The sequence below is a fragment of the Carassius gibelio genome, chromosome A1, assembly GCF_023724105.1.
Source record: "Carassius gibelio isolate Cgi1373 ecotype wild population from Czech Republic chromosome A1, carGib1.2-hapl.c, whole genome shotgun sequence".
In the NCBI taxonomy this organism is placed as follows: domain Eukaryota; kingdom Metazoa; phylum Chordata; class Actinopteri; order Cypriniformes; family Cyprinidae; genus Carassius; species Carassius gibelio.
In genome coordinates this window covers 3,369,815-3,391,407 of record NC_068371.1, presented here as the reverse complement: position 1 = coordinate 3,391,407, position 21,593 = coordinate 3,369,815, and the positions used below count along the sequence as shown (strand labels likewise).

The 21,593-nt window shown below is 36.9% G+C and overlaps 2 protein-coding genes across 2 annotated transcripts in view; one reads left to right on the top strand and one right to left on the bottom strand.

Moving 5' to 3' along the window:
* The window catches only part of LOC127957138 (adhesion G protein-coupled receptor L3), a 91,409-nt gene extending 88,200 nt beyond the window's left edge, over positions 1 to 3,209 (bottom strand). The window contains exon 1 of the mRNA XM_052555569.1: positions 2,808 to 3,209. The gene's annotated coding sequence lies outside the window, so the exon portion shown is untranslated. The remainder of the gene's footprint in view (positions 1 to 2,807) is intronic.
* A 1,982-nt stretch (positions 3,210 to 5,191) lies between these two features.
* Positions 5,192 to 21,593, top strand: part of LOC127957066 (multiple PDZ domain protein) — a 32,483-nt gene continuing 16,081 nt past the window's right edge. Inside the window, exons 1-19 of the mRNA XM_052555465.1 lie at positions 5,192 to 5,439; positions 5,600 to 5,652; positions 5,850 to 6,019; positions 9,697 to 9,897; positions 9,985 to 10,121; positions 10,215 to 10,377; positions 11,438 to 11,560; positions 11,660 to 11,833; positions 12,586 to 12,682; positions 12,777 to 12,865; positions 13,939 to 14,176; positions 14,303 to 14,365; positions 15,487 to 15,563; positions 15,678 to 15,824; positions 16,177 to 16,365; positions 17,482 to 17,631; positions 17,764 to 17,973; positions 18,924 to 19,004; positions 20,376 to 20,487. Coding sequence (XP_052411425.1) covers positions 5,646 to 5,652; positions 5,850 to 6,019; positions 9,697 to 9,897; positions 9,985 to 10,121; positions 10,215 to 10,377; positions 11,438 to 11,560; positions 11,660 to 11,833; positions 12,586 to 12,682; positions 12,777 to 12,865; positions 13,939 to 14,176; positions 14,303 to 14,365; positions 15,487 to 15,563; positions 15,678 to 15,824; positions 16,177 to 16,365; positions 17,482 to 17,631; positions 17,764 to 17,973; positions 18,924 to 19,004; positions 20,376 to 20,487 — 2,428 coding nt within the window. The 5' untranslated portion in view covers positions 5,192 to 5,439; positions 5,600 to 5,645. The remainder of the gene's footprint in view (positions 5,440 to 5,599; positions 5,653 to 5,849; positions 6,020 to 9,696; positions 9,898 to 9,984; positions 10,122 to 10,214; positions 10,378 to 11,437; positions 11,561 to 11,659; positions 11,834 to 12,585; positions 12,683 to 12,776; positions 12,866 to 13,938; positions 14,177 to 14,302; positions 14,366 to 15,486; positions 15,564 to 15,677; positions 15,825 to 16,176; positions 16,366 to 17,481; positions 17,632 to 17,763; positions 17,974 to 18,923; positions 19,005 to 20,375; positions 20,488 to 21,593) is intronic.

Here is a 21,593-nt window from a genome sequence, read left to right as displayed (position 1 = left end):
CATCCTACTTGAAAGCATGGCCTGTACACACTCAGTGGCTCTCGGTTCTTGCCCTGAGTGTGTATAAAAATGGATGAATTTGTAAGTGAAAGGGAGAGAAAGAGATGGAGATGCGGAAGCTGTATAATTCATGCCAATCACTGTTTTAGTTTGAAGGACATTCAGAGAATGAGAAGAGAAGCACTCGCTCGAACACATGCACTCAGTGTGCCGTGAGCAGCTGCTGTACATCTAATTGTTCTGCAGGAGTGTGATGAACTGCATTTCATTTGTTTATATTCGAGCGGTTGTGACCACACACACGGGCTTTCTTTCACAGATAGGACAGCCCCAAAACACAGTTTGTATACTCATGCAATCAAACCAATAATCCAAAGCGAGAAGCTGTGTTTGTCGCCCTTTGATGATGAAAGCAGCATGTGACCCACCGGCCTCAGTTTGATAATGAGCGAGTGTTGCAAATTACACTCTGACCCATGCTGTGACATACAAAACATATAGCAACAAACATAAACCTATGAACTATTTTATGTTTTCATAATGTCCATAATGATACCTCCAAGAGATTCTTTTGTCATTTAGTCACTCTCATGTTATTGCAACCCTGTAGAACAATTTTGGTTGCCATTGACTTCCGCTGTATGGCCAAAAAAACACAAAACAAAACTTAAAATATCTATATGTTTTATGTTCCACTGAAAAAAAAACAAAGTCATTTGGGATAACAGCAAGGTGAGTAAAACACTACAGAATGTTGGGAATTTTTGGGGAAGGATGTCCTTGGTTATATGAATGTTATGAAAAAGTAAAAAGAAAATGTTATGTATACATCACTTACACATCATGTAAAGCAATAGCATGCATTTGTTTTAGCTGACCGGACCATGGTGGACAGATGGCTTCCAGAAATCCATTTGAAAATCATTATTTCATCATTCCTTTGGTGATGTTAGTGGTGCAGAAATTACACACTTCAGCTTGAAGACACCAAGAGTGGAAATACAAAACACCCCCATCAAGGCAAACGGAGCAAACCAAAAAACCCAATCTGAAAAACACAGCTCCACCCAGTGTGTGAACTCCACGAAACTCAGCACACAAAACAAGAGGACAGAGGGAACATCTTTACAGACGACAGAATCTAAAACCTTTCCATTAGTGTCTAAAACATAACTATGCAAACTATACAAGTTTCAGAAATTAACACTATGATGATCTTTCACTTGCACTGGCATCAGCTAAAGTGTTTTAAATTAACCTGTTATCTTGCATTAAATGTCATACACTATCAATCAGATACGTCAACCAAGCAAGTAGGAAGTGAATTGCAAGTGGCATCACATAATTCAGCAAAATGCAGCAAAATCTAATGTCTGTCTTTCTAAAAAATGCTAATTCTGTCATCGTTTACGTGTTGTTCCAGAACTGTTTAACTTTCTCTCTTCAGAGGAACACAAAAGGAGATGTTGTGCACACTATAAGGGACTGACAGCTTCAGTCACCATTCGCTTTCAGAGCATCTTTTTTCTATAATATGAAAGCAAACTGAGGCTGTCATCCTGCCTAACATCTCCTGTGGTGTTTCACCAAAGAAAGAACATCATATGACATGAGGGTGTGTAAATGGTGACAGAAGTTTCTTTTTTGGGCTGAACTCCCTGTAATGCATCCCTTTTTGCTAGATCAGGAATGGAATTGTTTGTCAAGTGAGTAGCTTTTATTTCTGTTTGCATATAACGAATCTTCTGATGGAACGATAGAAGAACTAATAATAGAGTTTAAGTTATGAGTTTGACTGGGGATCAAGCCTGGATTCAAACCTCTAATTTAATAATATTACAGAAAGAAAATGCACAATCCTCCCACACAAAAGCAGGTCTGATATTTTGGTGTGTGTGTTTTTTTTTAAGGCCCTGGGTGAACGTGCCTGTCCATTCTTCCTGTCTCTGTCTTTTTCTAATCTAAGCTAGATATGCATTATGAATGTGCTGCAATCAGTGGAACACAGGGACTGATCTCTTCCTTCCAAAATGTGTCACCCACACGAAGTAAACAATCACTTAACATCTAGTGAGTTGATTCTATTTCTATGTAATAATCTCTGCTGACATATGACAAAGAGTCCGGTATTCATTGTTTATATGGTATATATGATGATCCAGCATTCACTGCAATTTAAATGGCATCATGGTGACATGAATAGCAGATGTGTCTTTATTAGGCTACTCAATGAATCAAGGTCATATGATCTCTGTACACATCTGACGGTGTTCAGTTGCATGCATCCAAGGCTGTTTATTTTGCTCTTTTTTCTTCTGGATTCTCTCATACCAACGCATCTCCTGTTTATACACAAACACACACACATGCATTTACACGCAGAGAGAGAGAGACAGTTCGTAATTGGCATTAAGTCGACCGAGGCGTTGACAGTCTTCTCCTTATGTAAAGGATGAAGGGATGCTGTGAATATAATAAGCCATCGATACAACGTTGTTTGCGACAAGCTGCCTCCATTCTGCATGCAATAAACAAATTAAAGCTATCGTTTCGTTACGTCAAGAGCTGAAAGCAGAGACTTAAACACGCGCGCGCGCACCGACGCCCATTAAAACACCACGCACGACACACGGCAAAAAGCATCCTGTGTCCAAAGCCCCTCACACACACACACACACACACACACACATTCAGCTACAGGATATGGAGAGTTTGAGGAGTGTAAACTACAGCATCTCTCTGCCACTGTCAATCAAACGTGTTTCTTACGAAATAACGTCCCCTCGTTTAAAAGCATTGTGACTCACCGCATCTTATAAAGCACTGGAATAATAGACAGCTCCGGATGTGTTCAACAGCATCAGGCTGTGTGAGATCTCAGAATGCTCCTTAATTCCCGTGACAGTGTGTGAATAAAACACGCAGATGATGGTTCCCAGATGCGCGTTTATGAAGCCTCCTGAAGAACCACGACGAGGAGGAACAGTATATTTCGAGTATCCTGCGTCCCCCAAACCCAATGGATATACAGTGTCCTGTGCTGTATCCCGATCAGTGTTTTTCTGGAATAAGAGGAAGATGCGCAGAGTGGGTCCAGCGATGGCATCAGCGCCAGTCCATCGCTAGATCGTCCATGCGACCCGACAGCTAATGCACGCGCGAGGAGAGAAAATGACAAGCCAATTTGGAAGTAAAGTGATGCTTGATTCACGGATGGAGGGTGGGAGGGAGGGAAAGAGAAAGAAAGGGAGGATAAGAGAGGAGTGATGACGGGAGGACTTGAGCACGCTCTGGCGGTCGAGAGCGCGCACAGCAGAGAGGGTCGACCTTCCCTTCACTTGAGGGGTCTTTCATTGAAATGGGTGCAGTGTGACTTCTCTGTTTTGAGATGTGTTTTTATTTTTCCTTTACATTTATTTAAGCTTCAAAAAGCTTAAAACTGCGTGTTTGAGTAATAAACTGTTTGCTGAATTAATTTTACAGATTGTAAAGTTGGGATACAGCGACATCAAAGTAAACGTAAATGTAGCCAGGTTATACCCTGGACACTGGAACCCCTTTAAAAAAAAATAATTGAAAAAAAATCATGGGGTTGAGATTTAAGCATTTCAAGATTGTTCACTGACTGTGTTCTGTATGTACTGTAACAAACATAAGATAAAGTAATTTAAAAAAATAAATGTCGAAGATAATTATTTGTTCATAAAGAACTCGAATTCTGAAACGATGATGATTATTTTATTAATCGATTTTTTCATTATATTACTTTCATCTGATAGTAACAGTGCTGATGCTTAGTCTTTTAAATAAATATTTATATTTGGATATTAACATATTTATTTTGGACACACATAAGATCTAAAAAAAAATTATGAAAATGTATGAGCCTGTATGTATGAGACGAAGGGGATTTTTTTTTTTTTTTTTTTTTTTTTGGCATCCATCTGTGTAGGCTAATATTAAGGACATTAGGGTAATAAAGCATAATAGAAAACATCACATTGGCAAATTATAATTTGTGGACATACATTAATTTAAATGTCTCTCATGAGCTGATGTCTCTGTTATCATTAGATGAGGGGGAGAGGCCTGATCATCCATTTACATGACACTCATGCACGAGCATCAAAGGCGCATCGCGGACATGCGCGGTGAGTGACAGACAGTTATCACTCTCGCGCAAACCCTGGGCTTTCTAAATAATAATTACGACGTCTGAAAATGTTTTAAATTGAGCCCCGGCTTTTCATCATCCGATGAGACGAGACGAGACGAGACGAGACGATCCGCGAGCGGCAGTTTTTCATGCAACCTGTTGATCTGAAGGTAAATGTGAAGTGGGGAGATCAGCTTTTATTGATCCTTACGTAACGAATGAAGATGGCATCGCAGCTGTCAGTTACACCTGAACCATGGCATGCTGAATTTATTTAGCTATCGGATTTATTTTAGAAAACTGTTTTTGTTGTCCTTACAGACAGAGCCCATTTACTCTGTAGTCTATTCATAACTTGTTTTAAAATCGCAATTAACCTATGCATAATAAACTCCTTTTGTTACATTATAGCCTAGGCTATATGATAGACAACACATATTTAATAACCTAATGTTGTCATCTATTTTTACGTTAAGCAACAATGCGTCTCTCAACTAGCCTATCTTAACGACGTTTTAATGTACCACTGATATATTATTGTGAGTTGTAATTCTATAATTAGGCTACTTGATAAATAATGACAGAACAGATTTTCTATGACGCATCCGATGCAGACAGCGACCCAGCATCTGTTGCTATGGCTACTCCTTACTTGTAAAGTAACTTTTGTGGATACTGAAACCTAAACAATTTGGGCTCCTACATATAAGGGGCAGGGTAGTCCATAATCAATTTTTAATATTGAAAACAGGAAATAATAAACAACTTGCACACTTGACAATTTATGCACTCCAGATATGATTTCAAGATCGTTCGATATGACTTATTTTAAATCGTGCAACCCCCTTGGTGATGTGCTGAGGCTCCATGGTTCAGAACCTCTTTGCATATTTACGCATCTATCAGCTTCGCCCGCTTAAAAGAAACCCCTTGATTTGTTTTCCCTTGGTTACTATTGTTGTCCGCCACACCGCCCACCGCCAGGCGCTATCAGGTATGCTGGAAGGACATCTGTCCCGGTTAATTACCGTCGTGCACAGTTTAAGTCCGTTTACAGCTACTAAACCTGACCGGTAAGCGCATTACCGGAGCAGCGCGGCGCAGACACGAGCGCTCGCGCAGATCACAGAGGTGCCAGATTACATCAGCATGAATAACCGATTACAGCAAGCGTTATCAGAGCGATCGGTGAGATGTGACGTGAACCGTCTGTGCAATTCATAAAGCCTGTCATCGGTTACAGAAGCGTCACTAGATGCCAAACGTCACCGTCGCTGTCACAGGTAAGGTCTGTCAGGTGCGCATGCCAGTCAGTGATTAAGATGCAAGTCCCTCTTTCGTAGGATGAGAAATAGACAAATCTGTTTGTTGATTTGTATCTAGAATATGCTCAATGCAATTACGTCTGATGGTCCTTACATTAATTTTCTTGCATTGTTTTAGATGTCAGAAAGAGAGAGCTGGTAATTCATTACCCAAAGAGCTGAAAATGATGGGTATGTATGAAGTGATAACACCACATTATTATTTTAGCCGTCATGTGTGTCTTAATCTGTCTTTCACAATTTATGATGACCATTTCCTTAATCTGCATGTGATATTCACACTCTCACATTGTACATCAACTGATGTCACTGCATGTGCCCATGTCATTGATATATTTATGCGTATGTGTGTGTGTGTGTGTGTATAGACACACAGCGTGCTTTGCTGGCCGTGGAGCGGCTGCAGGAGCGGCTGAAGAAGAAGGGAGAACTACCTGCTGAGGAAAAACTCAGTCTGCTCAAGAGTGTTTTACAGAGTCCCCTGTTTCACCAGATCCTCATTATGCAAGACACCGGACAACAGCATCAGCAACAACAGGTCAGAGACTAATAACATCGTCATTAAAGTGCACGACCCAAAAAAAAGGCACACACTGACACAAAAACACATCAGACGATAGTGTGCTTTAACATTATGTAGTGTTTTATTTTTAATAAATGTATTCAATGAATCGGTGTATGCAAAATAAAATAAAAAATATTTATGACATGACACATATAGATTAATTTTGTGCCATATTTCTGTCATTACCTTCATAACTGATCTTGTGAAGTGTATTAAACAAAATTATATGTTATGCTGATATCCGACTCAACTACTGAAATGGAAATTTTCATGCAGGAATATTTTATAAAGCATTTATACTATATATTTCATATGGATCATTTTGATTCACCTCTTCTTCCCTGACTACATCAGCTCTGTTTCAGTGTCTATTATTAGATGAAATAAAACAAGAGACAATCCTTTCTTAAAGGACTGTTTTGGATTCAGTACAAGTCTAGTTCAACTGATAACAGTTGTGGCATGATTTTGTCCCTATTCTGCTTTAAAAGAGGGTGAAATGGGGACAATCCATTAATATGCTTGGTGATTGATAGTAAAGCTGCAATATATAAACAATACGCATGTTAACAAGATTTTTGCATGAAATAAACCACTCTGTATTTGGTAAATTATACCACATTTTACAGCTTTGTCAGCTTTACAGTTCAAATAATAAACAGAAGAGTCACACTATCAAAATGTATTGAGTTTAGAAGCTTTTTTGTCCATTATCAACAGTGTTGCATGAAACACAGCTAAATCTGAGGTCCCTTCCGAGCTAAACAGCTTTATATTGATCACAGCGTGCAATTTGGATGTTCAAAGTTTAGTTGCAAAATCTACAATCACACAAAACTCCAAATATCACAGATTATTATTGAAATGACTACCAGCAGAATATCACTATACAAAGGTACAGTAACCTGCACCCTTAACAAATTTTATAATTGCTTTTATAAAATTATAAGATTCACTTTTCTGCTTTTACAACCTCCAAATACTGTCCCTATTAAAGCTGCAGTCGGTAACTTTTGACGCTCTAGCGGTTAATAAACAGAACTGCTTGCGTCTTGCGGAAGAACATCGTAGCCGGAACTACTTCTCTCTGTTTATGTCTATGAAGAATCACAAAGGTACTGGATTACTCCGCCGCGGTATCCCCGAAGCAATCTAAAATAGTCCGAATATAAACACTTATTATAGGTGCACCCTAGTGATTGAGGACAGGCTAAAAACACGGTTTGGAAAATGGATTCATGGTGTACTCGCTTATTATATACATTTTTAAAATCTTGAACACAAAAAAAGTTACGGACCGCAGCTCTGATTGGTTGTTTCTTACCGGGAGCGGATGACTTTCTGCAAATGACAATAGGAGCACTGGGAGGAGCCAGAGGAGCTTGATTTTTTCACAGATTATCTGTCTTATATTCTACTGTCAGGACATAATGTTTAACAAATGACAACAGGTTTAACAAATATGTAAAAAATATTTTTTTACAAAAGTTACCTACTGCAGCTTTAGTTTCTATTGTTACCCTAAAATCTCTTTGTTGTCCTAATAAACTTTATGCAATAAATGCTGTCAACTGAGTCAAACTTCTAGTGGATGTTCCACTGAATATAAAAATAGTTGCATGCATTGAATTTCGAGCTGAGCTTGTATTTGACATTTGACTTTAACTGTGCTTAGTGTAATAACCACATTGACCCAGAGGACTACATTTACAGAGCATAAAGCGGTCAGAGAAGCCCAGCAGATATGAGTGGGAGGCATGAGAGGTTATTCAAGGATACTAGGTGAAAGAGTCTCAAAGGTGTGTGTGTGTGTATCTGTGTGTTATGATGCAAGGTAATGATGGAAAATGTTCTCGCGAAAATGGCCTGCATTGTCCCAAGCTTTCAAAGAGCAGCTCAGGTAATTTAGCTCCTCGGATATCATCATAAAAATAGACAGTGGATGTTACATTCAGATTTATTTGGTACAACCATAATTGATTGTGTTAGAATCTTCTAGCAGGCTGAAATGAGAGGAGCAGCAGGCGCCAGATGAGCGACTCCAGTAAACCAAGCACTAAACGGGCTGTTTGTCATGAAAAATCACACGTTTATGGGTTTGCTAATATGCCATGAGATGTAGCTACTTCAGCAAAACTATATATCAGATAATCTTCTTGCTGCTCACTTTGTTCTGGTCAGGCCACTTGCCATGGATAATCTTTAGCATTGAGTTGTTTATATGAATCAATCTTTAATCAATCTTTTGTCATTTCCTGTTTGCATTCTGTAATGTAATAGGCTGGATTTTGTCATCTTTCTAAAATAGTTTTTAGAAAGTTTTCGGTTGCCAAACAATTCATTTATTCAATAATTAATTAAGAAACACTCTCCTCTCAAGAGCTCAATGAAAGTAGCATATGCAATAAAAATATACTTTGTCTTCTGATACATCAGGAAAAAATTTTAATGCATTAATTTGTTAATGCATTAAATTAGCTGAATAAATTTGGTTTCTTCAGATGCGCATTCTAAATCAAATTTAGATTAGTATATTTGAACATTATTTGTAAGGAGACGTCTGACTGTGTTCCACGTCAAGGGTAAGTGCTTCTGTGTATATTGTGTGTGATGCATTAAGAGAGACGATTCTTTGAAAACAGCAGCGAGCACCAAACTGAGGTTGTATAAGCTACTTACCTGAGCTGACCGCTTAATCGGTGCTGAAACCAGAGAGATGCAGAGGTCAGCAAGTCACACACACCTTTCTGTAATTCTGGGGACTTTCCATTGACTCGTGTTGTTTTTATAGTGAACTAAGTATGTTTGTTTTCCTATCGTTAAACCTGAGATTTGCAGAAACATTTTTGCATGTCTATAATTTCATTAAAATAATCCAGTGTTTTAAACCTGACTGCTACACAACAAATAGAAAGTGAGATACTCCAAAAAAAAAAAAAAAGCACACTGTTATTAGTTAGTTTTAGCAATGGGCTTGGCTTGCACCCTACTAAATATCTGTGCACTTGAAACACTGAAATATAACCACTCTTTTAAACTGAATATATACACAAGCTTTTGACCAAGTTGCAATAAAGGCTCAGTTGGCAGTCTGACTGAATTATAACAATGAGCTAATGTTTTACGCGACAGACTTCAATCATTTAGACTTTTTTTATAGCAATGCTCACATTTACACTTGTTTTCATTTGAGGAGAGAACATTATGTGAATAACTGAACATCTCTCCAGCAATGAAACTGATCTAAATACTGCACTTTCTTTCTGATATCAAGTGTCTGTCTGTGTATATATATTGCCATTATCTTGTTGCCTTGTATAAAAACACACTACTGTTAAAAATGTGGGGTTGTTGTTTTTTGAAAGTCTCTTCGGCTCATCAGGACTGCATTTATCAGATCAGAAAAAACAGTAATATTGTGAAATATTATTACAAGTTAAAATACATGATTTATATTCAAATGTATTGTAAAATGTAATTTATTTCTGTGATCAAAGCTGAATTTTTTAGCACCGTCTTGAATGTCACATGATTCATCAGAAATCATTCTAATATGCTGATTTGCTGCTTAAGAAACATTTCTTCTTATAAGTGCTGAAAATAGTTAATATTTTGGTGTGGAAAATGACTTTAGATGTGTGTTTGTACAGGTTTCCCCCAGAATGCCTCTTTCCCAGTCACTGAGTGTTGATGCAGATGTTGTGAGCACATCCCATCCCTCATGCACACTGAGATACAGAGACTCTTATCTCTCAGCACAGCGGCGAAATGACCGATGTCAATCCTCCAATCATGTGACCTTTGGCCCTTGCATCACTGTGGACATCTCTCTGCTGCAGTCCATGGCCAAGGTACTGTACCAACATAATTCAGGACCTTTAAACAAACTGCAGTTTGAATCCATTCTTTCTTATCTCATGTATTTACTTCTCTTTCAGGGTCGGTCTGTGCTTAGTTTTGAGCTGGAGAAGGGTGGAAGTGCTTTAGGCATCAGCATTGTTGGTATGGATCCTGAAGGCAGTGGAGGTCATGGTATCTTCATACAGAAGATCCAGCCAGACTCTGTAGCATACAGGTATACACTGACAAGGATTCAAGTACAGAGTAGAAAAACATTATGTTATTCTGGATAGGTGCATAAATTGATCTGAAGCCATTCTTTATTTAGTGATGGACGTCTGCATGAGGGTGATCAGATTCTAGCAGTGGATGGCAATCTGTTTGAATCCTCTGTGACTCAAGAACAAGCTCTCCAGGTTCTTCAAGATGCTGCTTCTGTGGTAACCTTAATTATAGCCAGGGAACCAGCCCCATCATTCAGCCCCCCACAGGTGAGCATTAGGAGATGCATTAGCCTACATCTCTTAAAGTTCCCTAAATATAGCTGTTTAAATGTGCCCTGAGCTCATGTTTTGCCTCATATCTTATACTGTAATGTCTTATGCCTTAAAGCTGCCCCACTTTACCATGCATCTCAAATCTGATTCTGATCCACAGTAATTCGATTGCATTACCACAAGTGCAGCGCATCTAACATTTGAAATGGTTTACATTAGCTTTTAAAACAGAGGTTTTCGGTTTGGTGGTTGTTGTGGAAAAAGAGGATTTCCTGGTAATGGTGACGATTAAATTGAGCCTTCTTCTATTAGCAAGACTATTATAATACACTACTGTTCAGAAGAGGTTTTTCATGCTCACCAAGTCTTTACCATCAATTTTGATCAATTTAGTGCATTTTTAGTGCGAAATAAAAGTATGAAATTCTTACGAAAAATTTACTTTAAAGAAAATTGAATAGTTGTGTATACTATATATGGGGTTCAAAGATGAAGGTAAATTTTTGATGGGGAAAATAATTAAATTTTTTGGATTATATGGTGTTTACCTTTCCTTGTGAGTTTTTTTTTTTTTTTTTTTGCCTTTTTTATTTAATTTTTTTACTTTTTTTATCTCAATATATAATTATAAGCACAATACAGAAAACAAGATCATATTTTTCTATTGAGGTAATAAATATTTAAATTTTAAATACAAGTGATATAAAAATATAATACACATTTGGAGATTAGTAAAATTGATCGTAAAAAAAAATACAAAGTAACAGCTGTTTAAAAAGTTTTTTTTTTTTTTTTTTTTTTTTTTGAAGAGTATCAAGACATATAATGTTACAAAACATTTCTATTCTATTCTTTCTTTTCATCAAAGATAAAGATATTCCAGTGTCTGTTCGGCACAACATTGTTATGGCATTTTGTAAAAAAAAAAATTCTGTTTCATGAAATGATTTGTTACATTTAAAACAATAAACTTACCCTGAGAAATATTCACTGTAGTAAGTGTGACAACTTGCCCCAGTCTCTCTTGCACTGTAATTTAAATCTGAATCCACAGCCTCGACAACTTCATCATATTGAGCTGCAGAATGACGGATCGGGTCTGGGCTTCGGCATCATTGGAGGGAGGAGTACTGGCACCATGGTAAAAACCATCCTACCTGATGGTGTAGCTGGAAGGGTATGAGAGAATAAGCATTATTGTTATGTTTTTGAATTGTACATGTACAAACTGATTCAAATTAAGAAGAGTGGCAAATGCCTTGACGTGTGCACACAGGACGGGAGATTACGCGGTGGAGATCTGCTCCTCAGAATCGGTGATGTGGATGTGTCCACTATGGGCAGTGAGGAAGTGGCACGTGAGCTCCGTCTTGCTGGTCCCCGTGTGAGACTTATCATTGCCAGAGAAACCACTGATGGTGACCTTTCACCTTCCATCGCCCAGCTACAGGTGCAAAATGCTTGTGTGTGTGTGTGTGTGACATATCAGGACACAACTCTGTATAATGACATGAGTATGACACAGGTATTACAAGGAGAGGATGACTTATGAGGACATAACCCATGTCCCCATTTTTCAAAACGCTTATAAATCATACAGAATGAGTTTTTTTGAGAAAGTAAAAATGCAGAAAGTTTCCTGTGAGGGTTAGGGTTAGGTGTAGGGTTGGTGAAGGGCCATAGAAAATACAGTTTCTACAGTATAAAAACCATTACACCTATGGGATGAACACACTTTACACAAAAACAAACGTGTGTGTGTGTGTGTGTGTGTGTTCATATTAGAGGTGTGCGATAATTACAAAAAATATATATATCTTGACACTTTTGGGGATTTTTTTGATAATGGCACTTAAAAGCGACATATGATAAATTATCTTTTTTATTTAGCCTATATCATACAAGTTTGGAATCAATTGAAGGTGAAATTAAAGCTAATTAAATTAAAACTATTTCTATTTTCAACAAACATTGATTGACACTGACATTGAGACACAAGGAGATTGTGGTTAAGTGAGAGAGTCAATGTAATGCAAAGAGATGTCGTGTTTTTATTGTCAAATTTTATATTTATTCACACTTTCTAAGTCTTTTATCTTGATTACGTATTATAATCATAAATGCCTTTGTATTATCTCTTTGAAGATACAAAAAATAATAATTCGATGAGCCGATAATAAACAAAGTATTATCCTTCTGCAGGGTTTAGCAGAGAAAAAGGAAAAAGAGTTCGGCATCAGATTCAGTAACAACAAAAACGGTTTCAGCATCTCCAGATCTCTGGATAACCTGGACAAAGGTATGATTTCTTACTGTTTCCTTTCAGAAGTTATTTTCCCGTTGAGTCTAAGAATGTTAAACGTGAAACATTAAATGAATATTGGGTGTTTTAGAGTCCAGTGGGTTTGAAATAAAGAGCATACTGAAAGGAAAAGCCGTGAATCCGGATGGACAAATTCACACCAGAGATCACATCATTGCTGTGAGTCCAAATCACAGACCTTTGTTTTCTCTTTGTCTTTCGAGAATCACATCTGTTTATCTTCCTTGTGTGTGCATGTAAAGTTAAACAGTAGTTCTAATGCTTTCAAGCTATTTATTTACATGTTTACAAAGTTTTGCATTAATTGTGTTTGGAGGTTTAGAGAGCTCAGATATGAAACATTAAATAATGCTTAAATAATGATGGGATTCTGCTGTACAGACTGTGGAAATACACTCCTGTCAGAAGTTTAGTGTCATCGCTTTTATTGTATTCTTTGCCGAGGTCAAAATGACCAGAAACAACTCACTGTATACTAGGAATATTTCTGAAAAAATGCACTTTGTGGTAGAACAGCGGGATAATGTGTCTAAAGATGGGCAAAATGTCATGACGCATCAATATAGTCGGTATTAATGTTGTAGCAAGAGTTATTTAGCATGAAAATCAATGCGTGACATAAGCTTTGAAGTAAAAAACTTAACATATAGTTATTAAACTTTGCAACTATTCATCTTAACACAGAGAAATCCTGAAAGACACAAGCACAGATATCATATGGTGCTATTTCACACTCAATAAAGATGAAGCTTAATGTGACTCTATAATAGTTATAATGTAAGTTTTTAGTGAAAAATCAGTTCTTTAATTGTTATTAATGATATCCTAACACTGAAGTCTGATCATTAGCACTTTAGACTCATTAAACGATCAAAGATGGCTTTCAGATATAATGTTAAATGGCTGTAATTACGCAAATATTTTCCATTTAATGGACGGTGTCTGCATGATTGGCTCCTATAGAACGTGATATTGGACTGAACAGAAAATAAGAGGAATTGCTCATCAGAGGTGCTCTTAAAAGATAGGAAATTATGAGATTAAAGCTGAAGAACATGAGGGTTGAGCCAGCGATATTAGTGACTTCAATAACTGTGAATAATATAAAACATATAAATAAAAGACAAACGTTCAAATATCTGAACATGAATTATATGAATCATATTATTATTAGTTTTATGCACATGTTATTTAATTGTCAACTTTAATGGGGGGGGTGTTGGTGTTTTTAGAAACCGAAAGCAGCGGAGATTCTGCACACGACTGGTCAACAAGAAGAAATCTCTCTTCAGAGAAAGAGCTCAACATCTGGAGCACAGACAGCGTCCTCCATCTCTCAGAGAGACTCGAGCCCTCTGGGGCTTCTTCCCCCTCCGCTGCCTCCACGTCTGCCCGAAACGAAGCCTGTCCTGCCCCCAGGGAAAGTCTTCTACACTGAACGCCGGGACCTCAACTTCAACAGAGAGTGCAGTCAGTGAAACGCTCGTCACTTGGGTTTATTTACACTCATTCGACCCGTTCTCTGTGTGAAGTCTTTGACCCTGCTTTGAATCTAATAACAGCTTCTGTGTCTGTTCGTTCTTTCTGTGACCTCAGTGGAGTCAACGCCAAGCTGTTATTTAAAGTCCAACATGGAGAACAGAAACAACATTGTTTCACGTAAGAGCAGAAAATGTTGTTTTCTAGCATATTTGATTATCATTGATTATCACAGCCACTCATTTTGACTTTTGTTCCTTGGGTTCGTTAGTGTACGAGTAAACATCTGCTATGATATACTGATATAATTGTGATTTAAGAGAATTGTAATTGATCAGAAATTAAGCATTGTATCACTTGCTCACCAGTGGATGCTCTGCAGTGAATGGGTGCCGTCAGAATGAGAGTCTAAACAGCTGCTAAAAACACCACAAAAATCCACACCACTCCTGTCAATCATTTAGCATCTTGTGAAGTGAAAATCTGCATGTTTGTAATAAATAAATTCATCATTGATTTATTTTTTTTATGTTTTTTCCAGTTAATATATGAGTCTTCTATGCATAATATTGCTTTTGCCAGTGAAAACTTTGTCTGGTCTGAATCAGGAGAGAAATATGCACAGATCAAGAACAATCCAAAACAGTTCTAAACAAATATGCATGTGGATTTCAATGTAAAGGACAACAGGAGATGGACTTTTTCTCTGGAGTAAGCATTATTATGGACTTATATTTTGGCCATAGGCAATGATTTAAAGTTACAAACACGCAGCTCTTGGCTTCACAAGATTGGAATTAATTTATGAATTTGATTGGTGTGGATTATTAATGTTTTTATCGGCTGTTTGGGCTTTCATTCTGACGGCACCCATTCACTGCAGAACATCAGTTGGTGAGCATGTGATGCAATGCTAAATCTGCTCCAATAGAGAAACATTCACATCTACATTTTGGATGGTCTGAGGGTGAGAATATGTTCATTTCTGGGTCAAATATATTCCTTTAACTTGTATTTAATGTAGTCTGTTAACTTGAATAGTTTTTGTACATTTCGACAGCTGTCTAATCAGCATCAATAACAGATAAATGCTTTAAAGCCAAAATACTGATTCATTTAACATCACACATACATGGACACTGAGCAGTTAATAATTTCTTTAGCTTGCTTGATGATTTCTAACATAGATATTGAAATCCAGACTCTATTATGATGAAAACATGCATTTTATTTTGTAATCGATTATTCATAATCATGTTGTCTTTTATTTATGAGCTGCATGACGTGAAATTGTGTTTTAGTTTGCAAACTGCCTGATGAAGAGGATATATTGAAGAAGAAGTGGCAAAGCAAGCTGGGTCCTCAATATGAAGTCATGGTGCGTCTCATCTGTATTCCCTTTCCTGTATTTTCCATTCCAAGTGTGTGTGTGTGTGTGTGAGCATATGTCTACATTCAGTATATGTCTCTTTTGATGTATGCACATGCGCAGGTGGCCCAGGTACAGAAACTGACTGAGAGCAGCGGTCTTGGTGTGAGTTTGGAGGCTAAGGAAGGTCATCATTATATCTGCTCTTTACTGCCAGAGGGTCCGATCGGACAGACGGGAATCATTCATCCTGGAGACGAACTGCTAGAGGTTCACTTCAGTTTATGTTCACTTCAGTACTTCATTACTATAGAATGCATTTACCTAAAAAAGCTAATGTAAATTATATTTGGTTATACATCAAAGTCAAACAAGCTTTAGATAATACCGTTGTTTATAGATTAAGCCATTGTAATCCCTTATCCTAAACCCTGCTAACATATGCATGCATAATAACTGAACTCTTCTGCATTCTGGTTTTTATGCATAGCACTTTATCCGGTGCTGACTGCACATGAATATCAATCACGACAGCTGTTTAAAAACAGTCCTTCCTGTCAGGAGAAAAGCCTAGAGGATGGTTTCGGCAGAGCAGGCGAGTTGATGTGTTTTCTGTTTGTAGGTGAACGGCTTCTCTCTGATTGGTGAGACACACAAGGAAGTTGTGAGCTTGCTGAAGGAACTTCCTGTGAATGTTTGTGTGGTTTGCAGTCGTCTCATCCCACCCACAGCCAGTGATGAAGATGATGATGATGATGATGATGATGTACAACTCAACCTCAAGAAGCTACTAGCAGAATTTAATGAAAAGGTTTCCTGTCTGTGTCTATCTATGCAGCATTACAAATAAAACTAAAGTTTAAAAGATAATAGAAGTGTATTCAAGGGAAGTGTACTTAAAGGGAATATTCTTTCATTATAATGTTTCTTAACACACTTTTAAAAAGTACACTTTGTAATAATGTCAAATTGACCGCTCATTGACCGTACACTTATTACTTTAAACACTTATTGAAGTATACAATAAGAAGTACACTTATTGACTAACACACTAAAGCACATGTAATATGTACTAAATTGGACCTTAATGTGTAATTACAAATATATTTAAATAAATGACATACAAGCTTCAATAGAAATTACATTAAAGTATATTTATTTAGGCTACTTTTTTATTCTAAGGAAAAATTCTCACTATTTACTTGTAGATTATTAGCATGCATATACTTATTAGGCGCATATTAATGCCTTATTCTGCATGACCTTTAAGACATACACATACCTAAACTTTACAACTAACTACTGATAAGCATGAGTTTATTGAGGGAAAACTCTTAGTTCATAGTGAATATGTGCTTCCTATTTGGCAGTACACTTTAATCATATTTCAGGCTATGAAAGTATGTAAATCCTACTTAAAAGTAGCAATAATTACTCTAAAGTTCAGTTGACTGCATTTAATATAAATTCAAATTAGAATCATTTTTTATTTGCAATCAATTACAAGTATCATGCAACTACGGATCCGAAAATAGTAGATTTAGTTAGAAAATATAAAGTGTTTTAATGTATTTTTTTTAGGTAATAAGTACTCTTTTTAAAACTATGCCAAACTGGACTTCTTTTTTAACAAAAATATTTACTCACCCACATTTAGTTGCAAACTCAAAATCCCTCTTTTTCTTGTAAAATGTACTTTTGCAAATCTTTAATTAGCAATTACACAAAGAATAGAATCAAGCTCCAAAAATGGAAGTAGCATAAAATGGAACTGAATCGGAATAAAGAATTCCCAGTTAAAGTCATAAATTGAAGCACACAAAATGAATGATTGCTAATGCTTTTGTCCTTTTTAAAATTAGTTAACATGAGTCCACTCATTTTTTTTCTGCAAAATAATAATGCCTTTTTCCACTTTTTCTCACAGGCCGAGCTAAACTCGTCTGCATGCAGAGAGGAAGAATGGAGGACAGATGCTCCTATGCTTTCCCATCAGGCCATGTGGGAGAGCCAGATTCAAGTTTATGAGCTGCAGAAAGGCGATTCTGGTCTGGGATTCAGCATACTAGACTATCAGGTATATGCGTGTCTATTCACCAGTACTATGAGCTCCACATGACTTGGTTTGGGAACATTGCAGCAATCTCTCCTAATTAATGTCTACTCTTCTCTGTTTCTCTTGCGCTGTGACTTGCTGAAACTCTCTCAGGACCCCATGAACCCAGGGCATACTGTGATAGTGATCCGCTCTCTTGTAGCAGGCGGTTTGGCAGAAAGAGATGGCCGCTTGCTGCCAGGCGACCGGTTGATGTTCGTGAACGGGACTGACTTGAGCCACGCGAGTCTGGATCAGGCCGTCCGCGTCCTGAAGAGCACTGCTTTGGGAATCGTACGCATCGGAGTCACCAAACCCTTAACGGTAAATTTCTCACAATCAGCTCCGTTCACAAGAGCAACGATCACAACCTTGAGCAGTGTGGGAGAGATCTAGAATCATCATGCATCATGCAGAGTCATCATGCAATGTCAAAGAAGATAATTCAATGTGCACCACTTTGACGTGTATAGTTTGCAGTATGATAAGCATGCATTTATATCAATTATCTGTGAGCAATGGCTGCGTTGAATGCTTAAGTATATTAAACTACAGCTCCTCAAACTACTGGCACTTTAATGTCAAAGGGGTTTCATTATTCTTGGAAACATTCTACCATATCCATATCATGTATTTTGTCATTTTTTGAAAGCCTTTCACCAAGACAAATTACATACAAATCCATCAATACAAAGAAATATATTACAGTTTTTATTTTTTTTAAATACATTGATATAAATGATTCTGTGATTAAGTAAATACTTCAGAAAAACAAATGTAATGTCTTAGAATTCTATTGATTCTTTTAGTTAAACAATTAAGCGAAACCTACTCATCTTTCTGATACTGGTGTACCCATCATGCACTGGGGCATTAATAATTACTTCATGCATTTTTCACTGTTTTCAAGTTGCATTTACACTGTGTTATGGTTGCTTTTGTTGTTTAGACTGAGATGTCATTGCATTGCCTCTGTCATCTTTTATATTTTCCAAGTCACTTGAGTGTTTCTGGCCTGAGCGCTGTTGTTATTACCGTAGTCTAGAACTGGGTCTCAGTAACTGTGGCTCGTGAGTCTCTGGTTACTGGAGTCTTTCAATAATTAATGTCTCTTGAATTCTAACACCAGCCTCCTAAAACAAGTGGTGCGTTTGTGTTTATGTGTCTCTGAAATGCGCTTTAGCTGGTCCTGGGAACCTCACTGTGAAGTTAAGAGTCCATCGAGTGAGAGAGGAGTTTGAGTCGGAGATTTAACACAGCTTTGTCATTGACAGGAGAATGAGACTCAGGATGCAGAAGATGATGTAACTGTCAGCGTTCACTCCGAACATTACAACCAGCACAGCACTTTGCAGGTATATTGCTTTAGCTGCTATAATACTAATGTGAGCATCTGAGCTACATGAAACCACTGCTTTTCAAGGACTCTTGACATTTGTTTTTCATGCATAAACTCAGTCTAAATTTCCTGCTTCATGATATAATTTTGAAGTGTCCTGCAGCAGCTGATTTTGCAAACGGTGGTTGTTTTTAACTAGTTGCACTCAAGCAGTTAATAGGCCGAAGAGAAAGTGTTTTTTTTTCCACTGACCTAATTTAGCGTGGTCATTCTAGCTGTCAGGGTTTAACTGGGAAGGATATTTGTGTGACATCATCTCTTATTCACACGAGGGTTTTGGTTTACTCCAGACCGTAAGTGTGTTCAGGACTCGTCCGCTTCATTGACTTGTCGAGAACACATTTGAATATTGTCATTGATTGCTTTTAACTTTTTTATGGTGAACAAATTGTTTGTAGTATATCATTTATTTTGCTGTATTTTTTTTTTTACAAAATCATTTTTTTCCCTTAAAAATGGGATAATTCAGCTGCCTTTTTTCTTGCATATTAGTGCAGGTCATTTTATTTGTTAGAGATCTGGGGGATAAAATGCTAACCAAAATGTCATTATTATAAACTTTCAGTATTCTTGGAAATACAAAAGCTAACATGACAATGCTTTTTGGTTTAATGTTCATTTCTAATACATTTTTAACATTTCAAGTTATAGATTAATGTTTAATGAACAAACTTGAATTTAAAATGAACAACAGTGTATTTACAGACCTTCATTAACATTAACGCTGAAAAATATAAATTCTTTAACTAATGATTTTTGGATTTTATACCTTAATCTGCAAGAGTGCATTAACGTTAAACCAAAAGTTATGATTAAAATGTTTATAATGTTGCAACATTTTTAATTTTTCAACATTTTTACGTTTTTAAGCAATAATAGCTGTTCTTAATGTATTTGATTAAATAAATGCATTCCTAGTTAGTAAAGGAGGCTTGTATTTAAATGCTGAAATACTTGCCTAATTGTAATGTTTCTTAATTACCAAATGCATTTTACTTACATTTTGCCATTTAATTATTTCGGACCCTGTTTATGTTCTGGATAAAATACACTGGTTGAGGATTTGGAGGAATTGTTGACAACTTAAAAAAAATAAAAATAAAAAGTGCAAGACATTGCTCATCAGAGGATTGTGCATGTCATTCAGTCACACATTCACTGTCACCGAGTCGCCCGGGATGTTTCTCGAGAGCTGAATAAACACTCTCAGCACTGGAAAAGAAGCACCGCTGCAGGACAGATGTTTAAAAGGGCTCTTAGCAGCACATATGCACAGAAAATAGGCCATTTCACTGAATAAAGTCTCTTTCTCTTGTTTGTGTTCTAGACAAATTCCCCCTCTCAGAACAGCAGGATGGAGACTGACGCTAAACACGTCTCCATCCCTTCAAGCGGCTATGAGAGAAGCATTACTATAGTCAGGGGAAACTCCAGTCTGGGTATGTTAACCCTGTTCTTTACATTCTTCCTGTCTGTCTTCTTATTGATCCTCAGTTTGTTTCACGAAGAGCTGGACTCTGTGAGAGACCTGTAACATGCTGTGTGTGTATAGATGTTGAATGGGTTTGTTTGAGATCTCTAACACACCTCACAAACCTTCTTAGATGAAAGTACACATGCAATATATTACATAGGGATCTAACGGTTTGTATTAGCATATGATTTATTTGAAAAAAAATTTTTTGCATGTACTTTAGTTTGTATGTATGTTGTTGTTTTTTAAAGATTTCTTAGATTTCTCTCTATCTCTCTCTCAAGTCAAGCTATACTGTATATGATGCATTGCAGGGCTCAACTATGCATTTATGTATTAAAAATTTTTCAGCTGATTTGAACTTGCCCTACACTTTTTATTTTACTGTATTTCCAATATTTCATGCATTAATTTCCTTTATAATAAATAAATAGGATGCATTAAATTGATCAAAAGTGACAGGAAAGACATTTATAATGTTACAAAAGATTCCTATTTCAAATAAACGCTGTTCTTTTGAACTTTCTGTTCATCTGTGAATACTGACAAATAAAATGTATCACAGTTTCCACCAAAATATTCGGCGGCACAACTGTTTTCAACATTGATAATAATCAGAAATGTAAGAAATGTAAATAATTATCTTAGAATGATTTCTGAAGATCATGTGACACTGAAGACTGGAGGAATGGTGCTGAAAATACAGCTGTGCATCACAGAAATAAATTGCATTTTACGATACATTCTCAAAGAAAGAAAATGAAATGGAAATTTTACAAGCATACCATTACAACTATAAATTCATAAACACGCTTAAAAATGATGGCATAAAATGATTTTAATGAAATCATCAACACATTCTGACTGGTGTATCTAAAGACTTTCACAGATTTTAACAAAAGAGCTTTACGCTGTTGATGCATTTCAGCTAAATTGGCAGGAATAATGTTGAATGCATCACAGAATACAGAACACAGTTGAGCCCTGTAGTGTATTTATGCATCTACACCATCACATGGGCAAAGTCATAAAGCTCAGTGAAGAATATAGAAGTCATGGTTCCCATCAAAG